Here is a 21,146-nt window from a genome sequence, read left to right as displayed (position 1 = left end):
CGGATAAAATCTGTATATTTGAGTGCAAAACATGTAACTAGATGGGTTTCCAAAAACAATCAAACCAGATGGTTTTTATATATATATATATATATATATATATAAATATAAAACAGATGGTTTATATATATATATATTAGAGAGAGAGAGTGAAATACATATATGTATGCGAGTTAAACTGTTTCACATGTGAACCTTTTAAGATCTGGCATAGACACAGATTAGCAACAGATTTTTTGGGGGAGGATTAAAGAGACAAAATTACTAATATGAGAAAAAGTCATAGGAGAATAAAGTATATAAAAAAAAGACAAAAGTGGTAATATGAGAAAAATGTCAAATTATGAGAATTAAGGGGGAACATTTCCAGAATCGTCACAGTTTGCAGAACTATTTTAGTCCTGGAGTAATAGGGCCAGGTTAGATTATTTTAATTATTGTTATTCTTTACGAGAATAAAGTCAGGAGAATGAAGCCAAACGGATACGAAAATAAACTTGTAATATTACAAAAACAAAAATACTACGAATATAAAGTATAATCTGAGATTAAAGTCCCTCTGATACTGTTTAAGTGACTGAGTCTAACTGCAGATTTGCCACATTTAAAGATGGCGGACGCTCTGACGCATCCGCAGCATAGGCAGAACCTGCCAAACGAGGCATCTATGTTTATAATGTCTATGGTTTGCTAGCCTGGGTGCACCAGGTGATTTTGTTAGCATTAGCAAACATTTAACTTACCTATTCAGATGGAAAACGGCGACAACCTCCACCTGGCTTCTGAACCCTTTTTCTACCTTAACTCAAATGATTGACGAGGCAAAATGAAGACTCTGTTCACCTTCGTTTTGCTTATTTTTTATTTTTTTGGTTTGCTTAAATCTGGGAAGAAGGCATTTCCCCAGTGCTATCAACCATCAACCATCTGGAAACGCCTGAGCTCCGTCTCACATCACATAACTTCAACCTATTAACCATCTATTTTGGACCCATCAAAATTTATATATATATAAAAAATAAAAAAAATCAGTAATATTAATCATTTTATTCTGGGCCACTCTAGATGTTTAGCGGATGTGTTATTTTGAATAAATTAATAATTTTTATGAAAAAGTTGTAGGTATGACCTTGAATACTACATCATCTGATGCTTTGCATTACAGTTGGTAATGAAGGTTTGGATGCAGATGAAAACTCTATGGATGCAGCTCTCTATGAAGTATTCTTGAGCTAATATTGATAGAATTAGTGGAAAGTTGCCAACCTCTGACCCTTAGTAACCAATGTCTTGACTTATGGGCGAGTTGTAGTTCTCATTCACTTCCTTTTCAGTATAATATCTCTTCCAGCAGCTGACTGGAAGCAAGGTCATTTATGACTGGACTTATTGTACAGGTAGAATCAATATCACGGGACTACAGAGCTCCTTGGAGCGACCCATTCTTTCACAAATGTCTGTAGAAGCAGTCTGCATGCTTTGGTGCTGGGTTTCATCCAGCTGTGGTTATACACTGCAAAAAAAGGAACTAAAAGTAAATAAAAATTTCTTGAAATTAGTGTCTTTTTCCTTGATTTGAGCAGGTAACTAAGACTATTTGCCAATTGAATGAGATTTTTGCACTTAAAATAAGAACAATTCATGTCATCATCTTATTTCAAGTGCAGGATATCTAATTATCTTATTTTAGGGGTAAAAATACTTCTTCCATTGGCAAATAGTCTTATTTCGCTGCTTAAATCAAGGAAAAATATACTAATTTCAAGAAAATTTGACTTACTTTTAGTCCCTTTTTGTAGTGTAAAAGTTACTGGAACGCCTGAATTCAATGATTTGGATCGGTGACTCAATAGTTTGGGAAAGTAGTGCATCAAACATGAATGAAGACAATTCAGCTCCCCATTTTCCCCAAAATACACCAATGAAACAAATTATCTCTTTGTTTAGTAGTTCTGGTTGATTTAGAGGTTTTCTAAAAGAAATTATTAGGTTGACTATAGCTTCATTTTTAAAACAATAGGTTGAACTGAGATTTTTCTACCTCATTAAAGGGTTACATTTAATCAAAACCACATTTCTCCATTCTTCTAGTTTCCTTTGAATATTATTTTTTCTGTCAGCTGAAGCATAAATGTGTGCGCCAACTCAACGCCAAGATGGATGGAGAACAACGATGACCTTTGAGAAGCAACAGTTGCTGCCAATCCATCTGGGAAGGATTATAAGATCATATTTAAACTATTTGAGGTTTATAATTCTACAGAGAGAAAGCTTAGTGGAAAGTGGAAAACATTTAAGAGATAGTTTCTAATGTTTCAAGAAGCTGCTGTCTCAGCAAAATTTACCACACGGTTGGAGCGTGTAATGCCCGGAAAAATGACAAAATAACCCAGGAGCTTCATCTCAGACTCTATAAGTCACTGATGGCATGTTAAATGTTCAAGTCCTTGGCAGGACAACTAGGAAAAACAAGTATGAGTTGTTCAGCTTAATGAGAAAATCTCCTCTCTCTGAAAATATTATGGCAACACAATTCAGGCTGGAAAAACTATATCCACCTGGACCACAAGACTTCTGGCACAATGTCATTTGGACAGAAAATGAAATGTTTGACCATAATGCACAATGTTTGTCACTACGTGTGCAACAATAAAGCTGCTGCCATAATTTATAAACACAATAAATATAAAGGAAATGCACATTCACATCACAGCAAATACAAAAAATACACATACTGCTCAGAAAAACCCCCCACAAAGGCTACACTCTGTGATCTTTAGCCTTTTGGGTAATGTCACATGTGTCCGGCTAATATTGGTCATCCATTATTACATATTATTCTTTTTAGCTTTTATTTACATTAAAGTTTAGTATATAATCTGTACGGTGTGAGCATATGAAACCAAAGTCCACACTGCAAAAAGGGAACTCAAAGTAAGTAAAAATTTCTTGAAATTAGTGCATTTTTTCTTGATTTAAGCAGGTGAATAAGACTATTTTCAAATGGAATAAGATTTTTGCACTTAAAATAAGAACAATTCATCTCTATCATCTTATTTCAAGTACAGGATGTGTAATTATCTTATTTTAGGGGTAAAAATACCCATTCCATTGGCAGATGATCTTATTTAGCTGTTCAAATCAAGGAAAAATATACTAATTTCAAGAAAATTACACTTACTTTTAATTCCCTTTTTGCAGTGCAATTCCATGTTGGCCAATAGAGCTGACTCTGAAGAGAGGGCCCAAATTGTGACAATGTCAGAAGACAGAGAATGCAAGGACATATTACAAGCTGGTTGGACCCCCACATGTTGTCTAGAATGGATGTTTTGCATTTTTTATTTAGTTGAGATTGTAATAATCGCAAAAACTGGTAAAAAAAAAAAAATCAGCTTGTCCTGTAAAGAACCCATTTTAGTTTCTTCTTTCTTCTTCTGGATCCAACACTGATTCCAGTGTCATTTTGAGTATGCTTTTTTTTTTTTTTTTAAATCTCAGATATTACATCTTTTAAATCATCATTTGTCCCAAAAAATAGAAGTAGTTTTGCTTCCTGAAAACCAAAATTGTGCCCATTAATCATTTTGTTGCCGACATGCTTTATTGCAGGTCACTCAGAAATGATGAAACCAAACAATCCTTACATGAATATCATACAGTGATAAGAATCTCCTGACTGATGTAGAAGCTCGTTATAATCATACAGGCTTTGGCAGAATCTGGCTTCAGCTTCTCTTTGACAAACTAACGGGCTTCGCGAGTATTTACAGTCCACAGACCTCCAAAATGAAAGCGCCCGGCTGCCGCTGGCATTAAACCTCTGTAACAGACAAGTAAAACATCAAAAAACTCAGATTACAGCCAAAGTGAGTTTATCTCTACAATCTGATCATAAATATTTAAATTCATCGCTGTCTACATTAAATATTCAAACATTTATTTGTCTGCAGCGAACACCCAAAAGGTCACTAGAAGCTTAACAGAAGACACATTTTGCTTTATTGGATATGAAAGCTGCAGGAACATGAACGCCGTCACTGTTGCTTCATCAGCAGCTGCGTCGCTCTCTGTGTTCGTCCTTGTGGCCCAAAAAATAAAAACTAGTTTGAGTTTGATTTAGTGTCCACAAGCCTTTTTGTGTTGCTCAGTTTGGCCGCAGAACAGAGGGGGTTCTTCAGGAAACTGGGTTCATCAAGACGCCTCGTCTCTCATCAGTTAAAGCACAAAAAAAAGAAAAAGAAACACAAAGAGCAATCCGTCCGTCCCCCGCCGCTGACAGCAGAGAGGATCTGATCTGTTTACATTCCGACAGACTGGGCTCTGTGGAGACTAACGAGAACAAACAAGCCCAACAGAACTGGGAAGAGAAAGGCGTTTAGGGTCCGTGTCACACCGCCGTCTCCTGGTCCTCTCTCTGGATCATCTGGTAATGTTGGCAGTTCTCCAGGTAGTTGGCCAGTTCCTGGTCGTTGGCCTTTGCGGCACGATGTTTGGGCGTGTCACCCTGAAAGACAAGGAAAGTGTTCCAGAATGCGGTCGTGATTGTTTAACCTGATGGGTTGGTTGTACTGCTTTCACCAGGAACCAGCAGAGAGAACATTTGTCAGCAAACAGCAGAGTTTACACGGTTAATCGCTGACAAACATCCGGCAGCTCTGAGGGACCGGAGATCCGGCTGGTTCCATCCGAACGCAAAACAAGACCTCATACAGCTATTTTTGCCCTTTATGTTTATACTACATTTCTGCATTACATGCTGCCAATAAACATTTCTAGGTGGTGTTGGTGAAGCTTTAGAGTTTTCCTCTTTAATGAAATATATTGAAAATATTAGTGCCTCATTCTAGGCACCGCAGAATAGATTAATTGAAGATCATGACTGGTTCTTTTTTTGGTATTCTCCTCCAGTCAATGAAACAAAGAAAACCCCTTAAAACACTAGTTTAACAAACTTCCTGGTTCTCCTCCAAAGAGATCTTTTTTCGGACCCAGTGCTGAACTTATTACCCAAAGTTTTGCCTTTTTGGATCATTTAAGGCAATAAGTCCTGCTCTTTAGTTAAGAACATGTGAAATGCTATAAAATAAGACTTAAAAAGTTGTTTATAACTATAAGAGATAATAACTTGACAATTTAGTGAAAACCAACGTCGCTGCTATCTGAAAGGATAACTACACTGCAAAAAACGGAACTAATAATAAGTAAAATGCTCTTAAAATTTTTGGATTTTTCCTTGATTTGAGTAGGTAAATAAGATGATCTGCCAATGGAATAAGATTTTTGCACTTAAAATAGGAACAATTTATCTCCATCATCTTATTTCAAGTGCAGTATATCTAATTATCTTATTTTAGGGATCAAAATACTCATTCCATTGGCAGATAATCTTATTTACCTGCTCAAATCTAGGACAAAAACAGACATTTTAAGAACATTTGACTTATTTTTAGATCTGTTTTTGCAGTGTATGGTGATGGTTGAGCTAACTACTATCACTATGCCTTGCCTAATGGCTGGGAAAACAGCAAGGCTTGCTGTAATGGTCATGGCTAACCTAATGGTGCGTTCCTTTTGCCTCGGGGGACAGAACTCACGAGTCGCAGATCACGTCATCTCCGCCTTTTTGCGTTCAGTTTCTCTTGTTGGACAGTAGGAAAAAACGTAGACACTTGCAATCTTGTTAAAACAATAACATTGACAATAACTATGTTCCAGGCGGTATTTTGTGCGAATAAACAGAGCTGAAACATCCCGTCTGACAAGCAACACCGGCAGGACTGACTAAATGTTACATAACAGAGCTGCTAAAAACAGTAAAAGTATGACGTTTTACTCAATGTTGCTGCGTGTAGCGGCCATCATGAATGCTGATGTCGGGTTCCATCCTGCTCCAACGACTCATAATAACGACTTTAAGGGCCGCTCCAGTTACATTTTCTGACCTGGATGTTGTTTAATCCCGACTGCCGAGGACAAATTGAACGCACTATAATGCTCCCTCCATTTGTCCTTGGTAGTCACAATTTTCGACCTCTGAGTCGGACATTTCAACAACAACACCCCATCAAGTCGGAAATACGAGTCCAATAATCGGTGCAACAGTACCTGCATTCATGGGTGCTGCTACTCGCAGCATTATTGAGTAAATCTTCATACTTTGACTAACTAAATGTTACATAAATAATACTCCTAAAACAGTCATGCAGGTACTACTTTTCAGTGTTCATTAGATGGGATGTTTATATTGTTATGTTCTGTTTATATGCAGAAAATGCTGCATGTTTTTTCTGTTATTGTTTTAACAACAGCAGCAATAGTGGCTAAGTGAGTAATGAGAATCGGCACCTATTGTTTTTAAATAAAAAGACAATGATTCTGCAATAAAACGTTACTTTAAAAAACACATTTTTAGACTCAGGTTGGTTTTATTTATATGGTTTACCATGTGTTTTGTGCAGGCGTCCATGTTTTTTTTCCTACTGCTCGACAAGATGGAAACTGGAGTGCAAAAGGTCGGAGACGATGTAATCTGCGACTTGCTAGTTTTGAGTTCTGAGGTAAATGGAAAGCACCATAACTCCAAGGCTAACTAATGTAGGAGCGTCCAACGGGCTAATGGCTAACTGCCGCTTGGCTAACAGTAATGAATGAACTGTTAGGCTAACATCCATCTATGGGGTGCATGAACTAGGAGTTTGTCCTGTAACCTTTGGGTTTACTGTATGTATTGTAATTGCGGGCTAACAACAACGGGAGCAGATGTGGAAATTGGTTGGTAGCGGCTTGGTAAAGCCTGCAATAACTTTGAAGCTAACAGCCAGGCTAATGGTTGAGCTGATGGCAAGCCACCAGAATTGACAAAGACACCTGGATAGATGTCAAAACATGTTGAAAAAAAACTGTGAAAAATGTCTGATTGCCTCCAATTTAAGTCTGTTTGTGGTTTAACTGCAAGGCTTACAACTATGGACTAGATCAGGGATGGGCAACTTCCATGATAAAGAGGGCCACATTTTTTTCAGCACGACCATTGGAGGGCCACATGACCACGCACTTCAAATAATTGGATATGAAAAAAGCTACAAATTATTCTCAATAAGAACAAATTTTAGATTAATTTATATCTGTATGGGGCTGCACAGTGGCGCAGTGGGTAGCGCTGTTGCCTTGCAGCAAGAAGGTCCTGGGTTCAAGTACACCCCTGGGTTTTTCTGCATGGAGTTTGCATGTTCTCCCTGTGCATGCGTGGGTTCTCTCCGGGTACTCCGGCTTCCTCCCACAGACCAAAAACATGACTGTTAGGTTAATTGGTTTCTCCAAAATTGTCCTTAGGTGTGAGTGTGAGTGTGAATGGTTGTTTGTCCTGTTTGTCTCTCTGTGTTGCCCTGCGACAGACTGGCGACCTGTCCAGGGTGTACCCCGCCTCTCGCCCATTGAACGCTGGAGATAGGCACCAGCAACCCCCGCGACCCCATGAGGGATAAAGCGGTTCGGAAAATGGATGGATATATATATATATCTGTATGTTTACTGCACCAACATATAACTATTTTCTGCATATAAATGCATTTTAATATGTCCTTAAGCAAAAGACAAACCGTTTGCTTTAAAAAAAAATTGCAAAAAAGGAATTTAAACTCCATATCAATGCATTCAGGCCGCCAGTTGCCCATCCCTGGACTAGATGGAGAGAGGTTAGACAACTTTAGAGGTGCTAGAGGGGCTCTGGTGAAGCGCCACTAGATACAGGCATCTGTCTGCTGCCAGGTGCTAATGGTTTGGTGGGGGAACTGCTAAGTAATGGCTAAACTATAATCATATTTAAGCTAATTGCTATGGTAATATCCAACTGCAAGTCAGCAGTTAAGATAATGGCTGAGCTACGGGCTAAGCTAATAGGCTAGCAGGCAGGTTAATGGCTAGGCTAGCTGCCATGGCTAAGGCAGCGTTACGGCTAACAGAGGAACGATTACTTAAAAACAAATTAAAACTAAAACTCACTTTGAAGCCTGCTGTCACTCGATTTTTTTTTAGCAAGTAGTGCAACTCCTGATACAGTAGGCTAAGATACAGACGCTAGGAAGCGTGAGGTTGCCTCACAGCAAACTGAAAGCTAATGAACATGACAAAATCTGATCTTTTTATCTGAAAAAGTAGTTTGAGGCCAGACGGTGACTGAATGGTGTGAGAAATGAAAGAAGAGAAGCCTCTCAGCTCGGCTAAACTCCTGCGGTGAATTCCAGCTCGGCACCAACTCTGGACTCTAAATAACACATAAACTCTTTATTTGTGAAGCGGAGGAGAAAAAGCTCAGATTATGGGCTGTTTCCTGTTACCACTGGCTTCACCATGGCTACGGTGAGCCGAGGGCTTTGTGTGTTGGGGATGGAGGCCGGGGAATCCTGCGGAGCTTCGTTTCTCACTGACACACAACATTAATCACTTTATAGAAGTGGGTCAAATACTGCTGGAGATCCATTTAAGTGCGGAGGCACGGATCAGGCTGGTGGCCATCATCCTGCCAGTGAATTCTTTTTTAAAAACGACTTCATGCAGCAGAAAGCTGCTGCTGACCAGAAACTAAATCTTTGCTGACAATCAGCTGACGTTGACTTTAAAGTCATTTTAAATTTTACACCATTTTACTAGGTGAATAATACACATAAAATACAACCAAACTGTGTAATCTGACCTCAAAGACACTAGAGAAATACAAAAAGAAAAAAAAAAAATAGTAATCTGGACAACAGATTTCAAACCAAAAATTAAAGATTCCCAGCAACTGAACATTTCCTGTTGGGTTCCTCAAGGATCAGTACTGTGACTTATGTTCCTTTCTTAAATTAATTACATTCAATAAGTGGGCAAAATATAAATATTTGTTCATACCCAAATAAATGTACACTAAGGTTGACTAAATCTATAATTTTTTACTCATCTGCAGCTCCCTGTACAATATAAACCAGGAGGGGAGAAAAAAAACAAAATTTTTTTTCCTTTCTACTGAATAAATGTACTCAAATGAAAGGTTATGCGTTTAGATATGACATTATGCTTCTGCAGTTTAATCCAAATTAGTCACTTTCTCAATTGTGTTTTATTTTTCTTTGCCAAAATTGTCGAGGACACTTTAACTTAATATTGTTAAAATTGAAAAGGTATCTGAACTGAAATACACTTTTTTTTTGGAGGAGTTACATTTTCATAAATAACTAAATGCCCAAAAGCGTAGAAACAGGCAAACATTTCCAAAATCAGTTCAGTTTCCAGTCTTTGAAACTGAACCATAACTGTATGTAAAACTACTTTATAACATGTGAGTTCCAGGAAATCCACATTAAAATCCAAATTCGATTGAAACGGGAGAATATTTTAGTTTAAAAAGGAAAATCTCTGATTAAAAAGACCCTAGTAAATATCACTGTATTTTAAGTAAAAAATGGGACCTATGGGATAATTCAGTGAAACAAAAAACAAAGGACTGTAAAATACTAAAATAAGTGAACGTTTAAAAATAGAAGTTGACTTATAAAACCATGCGCACGCAAAGAAGCACGCAATTTTGCTTTATAGATGGTTCCGCCTCAGGTTCTGCTCGCTACACGCCCGTTCATTAAATCAGTAAATTAGAGGTAAAAGCACAGATGTTGCCCACATTAGAAGAACTCGTTTAAAATTAAACATGATTGCTGTTTTCAACGGCAGATGAGGTTGAATAGCAGAATGCATGTAGTCTAAAGCGGTATATTGGCCAGTCACCATCATCGGCCAGGAAATATTTGATCCCTGAAACCACGATTCGTCGATTCTCCCATCTGCACGGTCTCCAACAGAGTCAATGCATCCACCGCTCAGCTTCACGCATAAGCGTGTTTGACCGTCTAGCAATCAAAGTAATTGCCACACATCTTGTCACAGTGATCTTGTAATCTATGGAACACGTCAGATTGGTGATAATGGAGGAGAGGAGTGTGATAAAATGTTAAGCGGACTTTTATTTAAGATTTAAGTTGGCTTATGGGCATTTTTTATTTATTTAAAAGTCCTTTTGTATAGTTATGTGTCACCAGAGCAAGCCTGAATGAGACAGTGGTTTTGAAAATTTATGATTGTTGATCTACACTGCAAAAACGGATCTAGAAATAAGTAAAATGTTCTTAAAGTTAGTGTGTTTGTCCTTGATTTGAGCAGGTAAATAATATTATTTGCTAATGGAATGAGTATTTTGACCCCTAAAATAAGATAATTAGACATCCTGCACTTGAAATAAGATGATGGAGGTGAATTGTTCCTATATTAAGTGCAAAAATCTTATTCCATTGGCAAATCATCTTATTTACCTGCTCAAATCAAGGACAAATACAATAATTTTAAGAACATTTTACTTATTTTTAGTTGATTAAAGTCTGATATAGAAGGAAATTGAGCGTCTGACAGGAATCATGAAGCGGTTTGGCTGTAATTCACCACTATAACATCTGCGTCGCCAATTTCCCCCACAGATTTTTGTTATAGATCCCAACTTTTACGTGGAAAGTGGCGTACGCACGTTTCAGGCCTCATTTTGTGCATTTACAAGCTTTATAAACGAGACCCCGGGTCTTTTTTTTTGATGGATCCAGAGATTTTATTTCTGATAAACAAAACAAGTGAAGAAAATATATACAACCTTGCAGTTAATGGTTTTGTAGTCTTTAGGAAAAAATAAATTATTTGTACCAATTCTGTCTCATTAATTTAATCTGCATGGACAAATTTTTCTGGTGGGCTTCTTCATCGGCTCATTGGATCAAACCAAGTCAATTTTATTTTCCTGCATCTAAAAAATGTCGGGATGTGTCTTCAGCAGAATAAATTAAAAATATATTTAGATGATGGAGAATTGTGATGAATGTTGTTTTGTTGTGCAGGTGAGCGTGTTCCAGGCAGGTTTACCTGCAGGTCCGTCTTCATGAGCGACGCCCCCGCCTCCACCAGGAAGTGACAGATGCTCCTCTGACAGAGGGTGGCGGCTTTATGGAGCGCCGTCTCTCCTCTGAAACACAAACCGGGGAAAAAAAAACAAAAAAACATGGTCACCTCTGGGAAGTTTGAGCTTTCGTTTGGACGGAATAACAGCTGAACAACAGGTGGGTTTAAAGGAAGAACAAAACGGACTCACGTCTCCGTCTCTGTGAGGTCCAGGTGGGTGGTGGGCACTGATGGGACAAAAGAAACACAGTTAAAGAAGAAAATCTGAGATCAAAACTAAAAACAGAGCAAATAAAAAATCGTGTATGGATGGGAGGGACTGGAATTACTCCAGGACAGGTCCAAACTACAGAGAGGATTATCAGGGCGGATATTCCCTCCATCCAGGACCTGCACAGGTCTAGCATCCAGACAAAAGTCACCATCATCTCTGCAGATCCCACACATCCTGGACATAAACCGTCTAGACATTTACCTTTAGGTCAGTGCCATGGAACGATTTATGCAAAGACCAGTCGCCACAGAGACCGTTTCCTCCCCCAGGCTGGATCTCTAATGAACATGGGCGTCTCAATTATGTGTGAAGGGGTCGTGTCCCCCTCCACTTTTAAAAGCTACCCAAACGGACCCCGTCACTTTGACGTATGACTGGGTCCAGGGTCCGTTTCTCTGCCATTCCACTTGATTGATCGGAGAACACTTATACGTCTCAAACTCCACTGTTTTCCCGGTTACCTTCAACATCTCGCCACGCCACACTGCAAAAACGGAACTAAAAATAAGTAAATTTTTCTTGAAATTAGTGCAGGTAAATAAAAGAATCTGCCAATGGAATAAGATTTTTGCACATAAAATAGGAAGAACTCATCTCCATCACCTTTTTTCAAGTGAATTATATCTAATTATCTTATTTTAGGGGTAAAAATACTCATTTCATTGGCAGATAATCTTATTTACCTGCTCAAATCAAGGACAAATGCACTAATTTCAAGAAAATATTACTTATTTTTAGTTCTGTTTTTGCAGTGCACCGCTTTCTCCAAGCATAAAAACTGAATGGCAGCTGAAAACTGCGCCCGGTACCGTCAGTCTCACTGACATCTCACCGTGTCTAGGTTTTGCTTTTACATGGCCTTAAAATGAGCTCTGGGCCAATTTAAATGACTACTCAACTAAAACAAACATTTAGGAGGAATCTACATAACTTTGCTCTATTAGTATAGACGTGTTTGCAAAACCTGATCCCTCCCCAAACATAATACACATCAGAGAATTCCCAACAGAGAAGGCTGCCTAGAGACGGACGCTACACACCTGTCTGTCTCACGCTCCTCTCAGTATCACTCCAAAGCGAAAACATTTGCAAAATACATGGGAGGTGAGAAAAGGTAAATGCCTGGGTGAAGAGCACCAGTGGGGACAAAATGCATACTTCATCCGTCTATACTGCCGGAGGTTTTCCTTCCCGTTAATGGGGAGTTTTTCTTCCCACTGTCGCTTCATGCTTGCTCAGTATGAGGGATTGCTGCAAAGCCATGTACAATGCAGACGACTCTCCCTGTGGCTCTACGCTTCTCCAGGAGTGAATGCTGCTTGTCGGGACTTTGATGCAATCAACTGGTTTCCTTATATAGGAAAATTTTTGACCAATCTGTATAATCTGATTGATTTTGACTTTATAAAGTGCCTTGAGATGACATGTTTCATGAATTGGCGCTATATAAATAAAATTGAATTGAATTGAATTGAATACACTCATTGGGTTCGACTGAGACGCTCTAACAGTTGTAAAGTCATCAGCTGTGACAGATATGAAGTCATGGCATATCTGGAGTTTTTTCTGAATTCAAGTGCGTATGGTTTTAATGCTGTTTGTAGTGCTTTATATATGAGCATTGAGCCAAGATTCAGACATTTCTGTGAATACGTCTGTGTCTTACTGTGGGGGACTTACAGTAATTAAAAGAGATACAAAAACAGTTAAATTCCTCCGCTGGCACCGGGGGTTGGGCCTATCCTAGTGTTTTGGTGGAAGTAACTATACAGATGATTAAAGTTAAGACGTGTGTCGCGGTGGTGGTGGAAGTCTTCAAGATGAAATATCAAGATAAAATATTTGCCAGAATAAAATGCTCTACTAAGTGCATCTTAACCACACACACACATTTCAAATGCTTCGACGCCGCTGCTAATGAACACCTAGAGGACTCAGATCCATGCATGCTTATCTGCACCAATCCAACCTCTTCTGTGAAAAAAACTATATTTACAAAGAATATTTATTTCCCTTTTTGTATATTGTACTTATACTCAACGAAGACATTTATACTTAAACATCTTTACTGATAACAAAGAGGAACCGAAGTCCAAATCTTTGATTGTGTGCACAAAATCTTGCCAATTTGAACCAATTCTCAGTTTGTTGAAACAATTAGATAACTTTGAAGTGTTAATTTTAGCCAACAGCTAAAAGTCTCACAGAGATGAGTCAGTATTTGACCACATTTAGACAATGGCTGAGTTCTCTGAAGTGAAAGAGACGTGATTTGGTTTTATAATTTCCCTCTGACTGACGGGAAAAAAGGTTCCTCTGAAAAACTATTAAACGTTCCTCCTTCATTTTTATCTGAAGAGAAAATGTAAGAATGACTAATAAAATGTCAGTTCATAACATCTTTTCAGGACAGAAAATGATGAATCAGTAATACAACCCAAATTCATAGATATCTTCCCGGGTTTTCCAATCATTAAACTAATCGCGCCTGAGCTAAGTTTCCCAGAAAATGACCGCTCCGGATCATCCAGGAATACCAAGGTGTCTAATCCCACCCGAGGACCAGCGGATGAACAGCTTCCACCGTCTGGATCTGTGTGTTTCAACGCGTTAAGAGATGTCTCACCGTTCTCAATGAGGTACTTGACGATGTCTTTGCTGCCGGTCTGGACGGCGTGATGCAGCAGTGTGCAGCCGTCTGCGTCCTGCAGCACCAGGCCCGCCCCCTGCTGGTGGAGCTCGGTCAGCTGCAGGAGGAAACAAATGGACAGAGATGTTTTTTAAGAGTTAAATCTAAAACGTGGACCGTCTATAACAGAGTTGCAGGAGTTAGAACAGAGGATGCATCTGAACGTGGCCACAGTGGTGGGTAAAAGTCTTGGTTTCTGCTGCGGAAAATCAGTCCAGGATTCCTGCAGATTCTCCATTTCAAAGTTTCTCAATTTGTAAAAAGATTTCCATGACAGTAGTACAAGAAAAAGTTTTATTACCCTTATGTTCTACAAATCATTAAAAACACAATGCTGAAGTTCTGATCTAGCAGTTTGGATCCTGGTATTTTTATGCCACCTAAATCAGCTTTAAATACAAAATATATTCCCTTAAACTGAATAGTCCCAAGGTTTGTAAAGATGTGATCCTTATTCTGTTTGTAAGTTACAAAACCTAAGAGCATTAGTGCTTTGTTTGCTGCCTAAACTAGACCAAGTCCTAAAAATGCACACAGGTCCAGTCCTGGGCCCCATCCAGACGATCGAAATCCATTTTAGGCTTCTCTAGCCTGTTTCCTGCCCGAATTATTATTATTTTTTAAATGACTAAACTCAAACACAAAATAGAGAAAAAAAAACTAAATGTAGAGGGAAACAATATATAGAAAATTGGATTTTATATAACCCAGGAAAACCAAACCGATCAATAAGTTTGACAAAAAAAGTCCATTTGACATGCAGCAAATTAAAAAAGAAAGAATATCAACTAAATATAAAACAATGTAATAATCACTTTACAGCTTAAAATTTCAGTTTTTTTTTTTATCTTTAGGGATATAAAAACAAGAATTACAGTTTGGAAAGTCAAACCTCTATCATAAATGAAACCAGCAGATTCTAGATTTTTTCCACCCAGTTTCTGTTCAGGCTGTTGTGGGCAACAATGAAACTGGATATTAAATCTAACATTTGCCTTTTTCTTTCTGTTTCGTCTAGTTCCATGTTAGTGCAGTGAAGAGAATGGGTGAAGGTAAAGATCAACAGCTAAAAAGATAAAAGTTAAAGCATTCCTCGGTTCTCCCTCTGCAGCTCCCAGATAGTTTCTAGAAAGACCTCAGGACCGAATCCAGATCTGAGCTCTGCAGACTCACCCTGCTCAGGTTCTCCTTCTTGACGCAGCTGATCAGCTCTGCATCTAAAAACACAGACAGAGAAGGTGATGAAGGCCTGCTTCTTTGCTTTTGTTGTTCATCTGCATCATTGCTGAGGGTTTAAACCAGGTGTCGCCAATGGGGTTACCATTTCCTAACAGAACAGAACATGTAGGAGACATCACAATAAACCTAAAACACCAAAAGTCTTCATAATTATGACAACAGGCAGAGTAGACGATAATCTATAATCTGTGGTCTGTGGCTAAGTAGGATTTTTTCCATAGAGGAATTAAAATAGACATCTCTTTCCAGCAGCATTTCATCCCATCATCCTCTCCATCAGATGCCCAGATATTGTGAAATTTAAGTCCATCTTTGCACAAAAGTGTCCAAAGGGAGCTGCAGGCTTGCAGTCATTCGCTCCATCGTGTAGACATGTTTCAGTCTCTGGACCCACTGACTTATAGTTGGTGCTTTTACTTCTCTCCACGCTAATCATTTTCTTTGCTACCAGTAAAAGAAGCCTCAGTACACTGCAAAAACGAAACTAAAATAAGTCACATTTTCTTGATTTGTCCTTGATTTGAGCAGGTAAATAAGATGATTTGCCAATGGAATGGGATTTTTGCACTTAAAATAGGAGCAACTCATCTCCATCTTATTTAGAGGGCAGAATATCTAATCATCTTATTTTAGGGGTTAAAATACTCGTTCCATTGGCAGATAATCTTATTTACCTGCTCAAATCAAGGACAAATACACTCATTTCAAGAAAATTTTACTTATTTTTAGTTCCGTTTTTGCAGTGTATACTCTAAACTACATTATATCAGTCTTTAGGCGTGGCTCCCAACAAAAACACCATAAGTTCAGGAGCCACATTTACTTCCAATATTAAACCTATTTCCTTTTTAATATTGTCCCAAAATCCTCGTATTACTGGACAATCCCAAAAAGTGTGAGTGTGGTGTCTCCCATATTTCCACAATTTTGCCAACATAATGCCATGTTGGGATTTTTCACATTTAAAGAAATGATAAAGGGAGTATTGAAGTATCTGATCTTCACTTTCCAGTCAAATTCTGTCCATAGCTGGCTGCTAATTCCCCTGACAGTCAGAACATATGTCCACCCTTATAGAGTCTTGAATTATAAGATTTAACTCTAATTCCCATTTTTCCTGGATGTGGTTCGTGTTTTGTAGGCATCAATTACGTATCTTTAGTATACATATACAGATATGTGTTTTTTTTGTTGGGTAATGCTTCTCTATAACACTGATAAAGTATTCTTTTATTTCATTTGGGTTTTTTTCTGACCAAATCTCTTTCTTTAAGACTTGTGATATAATCTCGTATCTGAAGGTATCTCTATAAAGCCTTTGATGGGAGGTTAAATTGTTCTTGAAGTTGAGAGAATGATTTGAATTCTGTTCCTACAAAGAGTTGGTTGATTGTCTTTTACCTTTTTCAGGGTCCTGTGAGGTAGCAGTGGAAGATCTGCGAGGAGACAAAGAGACAGAAGACGGCGTCAGAACCAACCAGAGGCAGAGCGAAGATCTTCTGGGGTTCCAAACAGCTGCGGGACCTCCTTCCCCACGAAAACGGCACCGTTCACAGCAACAACCCCCCCACCAGGTCGTCTGAAAACCCCACAGACCTTCATGGCTCCCAACCCCAACACAGAAGAAAGCAGCAGAGACGTTAAAGCCAACACAGAAAGAGAGAGGAGCAAATCTGAGTTAGAACTCAGTTATTTTACGCTTTTCTAAACCTCCGATTCATTGAGAGGAGCTCCAGGAATCTGGCGTTCTTGCAGGAGATGGAGAGCTGGCAAGGGAAGCTCTGGATTTACTGGTCCATCTACGTTCTACCACTGATGGTCCTGAGATATATACAGACCACGGCTTGAAAGAACCAGATCCTGAATACCAGCAGCTGTGGGCCTCTTCTGCACGATGGCCCACACTGCAAAAACGGAACTAAAAATAAGTAAAATATTCTTAAAGTTAGTGTATTTGTCCTTGATTCGAGCACATAAATAAGATTATCTGCCAATGGAATGAGTATTCTGACCCCTAAAATAAGATAATTAGACATCCTGCACTTGAAATAAGATGGAGATAAATTGTTCCTATTTGAGTGCAAATTATAAGTGCAAAAATCTTATTCCATTGGCAAATCATCTTATTTACCTGCTCAAATCAAGGACAAATACACTCATTTTATGAACATTTTACTTATTTTTATTCCATTTTTGCAGTGCAGCTTTGCTCCTCCAAAAGGAGTCATCTGATCAGGATGCTTCCTGGGTTCCTCCCTTTGAGGGTTTTTCAGGAACATCCCTCTGTGAGGAGGTGCTAGAGCAGATCCAGAAGACTTTGGGAGTTGCTCAACATCCCTTCTGGCCTGGAGAGATGTTGGAATCCCCCAGGAGGAGCTGGAGATGGTGACGTCTGGGTTTTCCTCCTAGATTTTGTACAAATGAGGTCTGCAGATCCACTGAAAACCTTCTCAAGAACATTAGCTCCTCCACTAAAGAAATAAGCAGCTGGATCTGTGGACATGTATAGATTAATCTGCAGTTTCAGACGTTGTCTTTTTTGTTCATTAGTCTCAGTCTGTGGACGCTACAAAAATTTAAATCTGTGTCAGAACCCACTACTTTTCATCTTGGTTGTTCTAAAATTGCTGCTTGTTTGAGTTCATCTTCACAGTCGAGGTCTTCGACGACAGACACGTTCAGTCTGGTAACATCTGACCATAAAGATGCCTCCGACAGCCTTGAGGAAATCAGACCCATCCACTGTTTGGATCTCCTGCATTTCTTCTTTAGATAATCTCCAGAGTTTATATTAAACTTAAATGCCTTTCAGAGCAAGACTGCTGTATAGGAATGGCGTAAATTAGCAAAAATTTTTAGTTTGGTCCATCGGTTTTGAGTGATAAAGGTTCCCGAAGAGCTCCGACTTTCTTCCTCCATGTTAGCAGGATTTGTCCTCTAGTCAACATAAGTTCAGATTCCAGCCAGGAACTAAAAAAGGTTCCTTCAAATTGTTCTCGCCTCCAAACATCTCCACTGCAGCCTGTTCTGCTTCTGTCCAGTAGGTGGCAGTGTTCACCGCATCAAAGCAGTTCATTTTATTCCCAGTTTAAAGAGTTTAAATCCAGCTGAAATCGTTTTCCTGTAACTTTTTGCAGAAGGATGAAGACTGAACTGCAGATAATAACTTAGACCCTGGACATCCTCTCTGACTCTTATGAACATCTTGAGCCAAATGTTCCTGCTGGTTTTTCTTTCTTTTTTTATGCAGAGGAGATATTAAAACATGGAGATGTTCAACAGAGCTTCTCTGCAGATGCTAGCATCTGCATCTAGAGCAGGAAACATGAGGGACTCTTCTCCACGGCACACACACAGGAGTCAAAACCGGCCTCCGGGTCCAAATGCATCAACATACAAGCAAATCAGCAGAAACGAAGACAGAACAGCTCCTTCCACATTCTTCCAATTGTTCTGGAGGGTCTAAAAGGTTTCAGCTGCACAGCATCGCCTCCTGCAGAGCCCGGCATGTTTTTGCAGAATGAAGTTCAGACAGAAGCATCAGAAAAGAGCAGAACCCAGAAGCAGAGGAGGAACCAGGAGAACACAGACATGTGACAGAGGCCTACCTAGCAGCTGGTCTGAGATCAGCCGCCGTCGAAGCGGAGCGATCGACACTGATAATCTTTGCCCCCCTCCTTCAACAGCAGACATGACAGCAGGAGCACGTTAGCAGGAGTCACTCATCAACCTACAGGGCGTTCCTCACGTCACGCACGGGACAAGCAGAGTTCCTCCAGCAGGAGGCGCTCTGGAGCCGCTCTGCAAGCAGTCCGAGCCGGAGGAAGTTCTCAGAAACGCCCGAAACGGATCGGGTCTCAGCTCGGAGTCGATCTCAGATTTTACGGCTTTAATCGAGTGAAATATCAGGAATTAAAACCTGTAACAAAATCATCTTAATTTACTCCTTAAAGTTCTGGACGCCCGGGTCCGATCCAGGCTCCGTGTCCCATGGTTCCTCTGCTTCAGGAACATCTTTAATATTTTATTTACCTCCTCATCGCTTTCCGTCATCTCAGTTGAACGTTATTTATTTTTCAAAAACATGGATTCCTTTTGAAAAAATGCAAATTAGGAGATAAAATATTAAAACGTTGCCGATTTGTTTTTATTTGTTTTGTTCTAGTTTTAGGGGACGTTCTAAAACGCTTAACGTGAAAAAGCTTAACGTGGCTTAAGGTAGGAAAACAACGAGGAATCATCACCAAATTTCGCATGGCCATATCTTGTCATGAAGACTTAAGCCTGTCAAAAAAAAAAAAAAAAAATCCAACGATTATAGAAGATATCTCACATTAACGTTTTCTTCTTCATTGGCGCCTATGGCGAGAAAAAGGCTTAACGTGGTTTAATGTACCTAATCAACGATCAATGATCACCAGATTTCTCTTTCATATTGCTCCTAATTAGCACATAAAACTGTCAAAATGTCAAACCCAAAGTCCAATTATTATGGACGTTATCTAACATTAAGCGTTTCTGCCTCATTGAGGCAAAGGAAAAAGCTTAACGCAATTCAATGTACCTAAACAACGTTCGGTGATCACCAAATTTCTCTCTCATATTGCTCTTTATAAGCACATAAAACTATAAAAATATCGAACACAATATCAAAGAGAAATTTGGTGATCATTGATCGTTGTTTTCCTACCTTAAGCCAGGTTAAGCTTTTTCACGTTAAGCGTTTTAGAATGTCCCTAGTTTTATTTAAACGGTTCTGGATCATGTGGATCATCTTCTCCACAGCCCCTGACTGGGTCCTTGGTTCTGGCCGTTTCCAGACAGAGGCTTCGGATTCGGACCTCTTCGTTATTCAGCTGGAAAAAGACGTCTTAACTGAAGGGATCAGAACTACTGATCCAGACGGGTTACAGCGACTCCTGATTTTTTTAAAGGAACCCGGTGAAAGTGAAGCTTTTAACGGCTCTGACCGAACATTGGACCTGAGAACTTCCTCCATCCCGGCTGTCCAGAGAGGCGCGGTGTGTGAGCTCACCTTTGCAGAGTGGTTTTAGGCGAGGTCTGGGTCAGAGCCTCCGACACCGAGCTGTCGCTGGAGATCCTCTTTCTCTGCCCGTCCCTCACCCTGAAACACACACACATCGTTTATTCCTCCGGTCCGTCCTCGCCTCGGGGACCGATCGATCGCGCCTGAGCGGCCATCGTAAAGGACAGATGAGCGTCTCTGTGGTAACGGCACATCAATCAGCAGCTGGAGCTCATCTCGTTACCGACGGCTGCATTAAACGACCCGACCCCGACAGACGCCACCCTCAGCTGATCAGCTGCTGCAGCACCAACTTCCTCCAGCAGGAGGCGCTCTGTTCACTTACAGAACACAGCAGCTTGTTTCTGGACTGAAAAAAGGGAGCTAAAACTTAGTAAAAAATGTTTTGAAATTAGTGTATTTGTCCTTGCTTTGAGCAGGTAAATAAGATTATCCATGTTATCCATCTGCCAATGGATAACATTTTTGCACTTAAAATAGAAAAAGTAGTAGTAATAGTAATTTAAATTAATAGTAAGTAGTAAGTAATTTAAAAATCTCTCTCTCTCTGAGAGAGAGAGAGATAACGGGTATATATATATATATATATATATATATATATATATATATATATATATATATATATATATATATATACACACATATATATATACGGGTATATATATATATATATATATATATAACGGGTCAAAATACTCATTCCATTGGTAGATCATCTTATTTAACTACTCAAACCAAGACGAAATACACAAATTTTAAGAAAATTGTACTTATTATTAGTTCTACTTTTTGCAGTGATCTGCTTCAGGACACAAACACCAATAGTACGGCTGCTTTGAAACAGCCAGAATTTGGCCAGAAAGTAGCAGAACTGCTCCTGCGTCGGATCCCGGAGAACAAAATAAATCATATCTAACCATGGC

General features: G+C 39.3%; 1 protein-coding gene across 4 annotated transcripts in view; it reads right to left on the bottom strand.

The window, feature by feature from the left end:
• Positions 1-3,578: 3,578 nt before the first annotated feature.
• The window catches only part of dgkzb (diacylglycerol kinase, zeta b), a 97,822-nt gene continuing 80,254 nt past the window's right edge, over positions 3,579-21,146 (bottom strand). For 3 of the 4 annotated variants that reach the window (XM_021319049.2, XM_012867548.3, XM_036125547.1), the window contains 8 exons: positions 20,212-20,301; positions 18,785-18,853; positions 16,578-16,612; positions 15,111-15,154; positions 13,875-13,995; positions 11,165-11,201; positions 10,939-11,038; positions 3,579-4,507 (listed from right to left, as the gene is read on the bottom strand). In XM_021319049.2, coding sequence (XP_021174724.2) covers positions 4,391-4,507; positions 10,939-11,038; positions 11,165-11,201; positions 13,875-13,995; positions 15,111-15,154; positions 16,578-16,612; positions 18,785-18,853; positions 20,212-20,301 — 613 coding nt within the window. In that variant the 3' untranslated portion in view covers positions 3,579-4,390. The remainder of the gene's footprint in view (positions 4,508-10,938; positions 11,039-11,164; positions 11,202-13,874; positions 13,996-15,110; positions 15,155-16,577; positions 16,613-18,784; positions 18,854-20,211; positions 20,302-21,146) is intronic. The other variant, XM_036125541.1, reaches the window with a different exon arrangement.

Source organism: Fundulus heteroclitus, chromosome 2 (genome assembly GCF_011125445.2).
Source record: "Fundulus heteroclitus isolate FHET01 chromosome 2, MU-UCD_Fhet_4.1, whole genome shotgun sequence".
NCBI lineage: Eukaryota > Metazoa > Chordata > Actinopteri > Cyprinodontiformes > Fundulidae > Fundulus > Fundulus heteroclitus.
The sequence above is the reverse complement of the archived record's forward strand: the minus strand, read 5'-3'. Positions and strand labels throughout refer to the sequence as shown.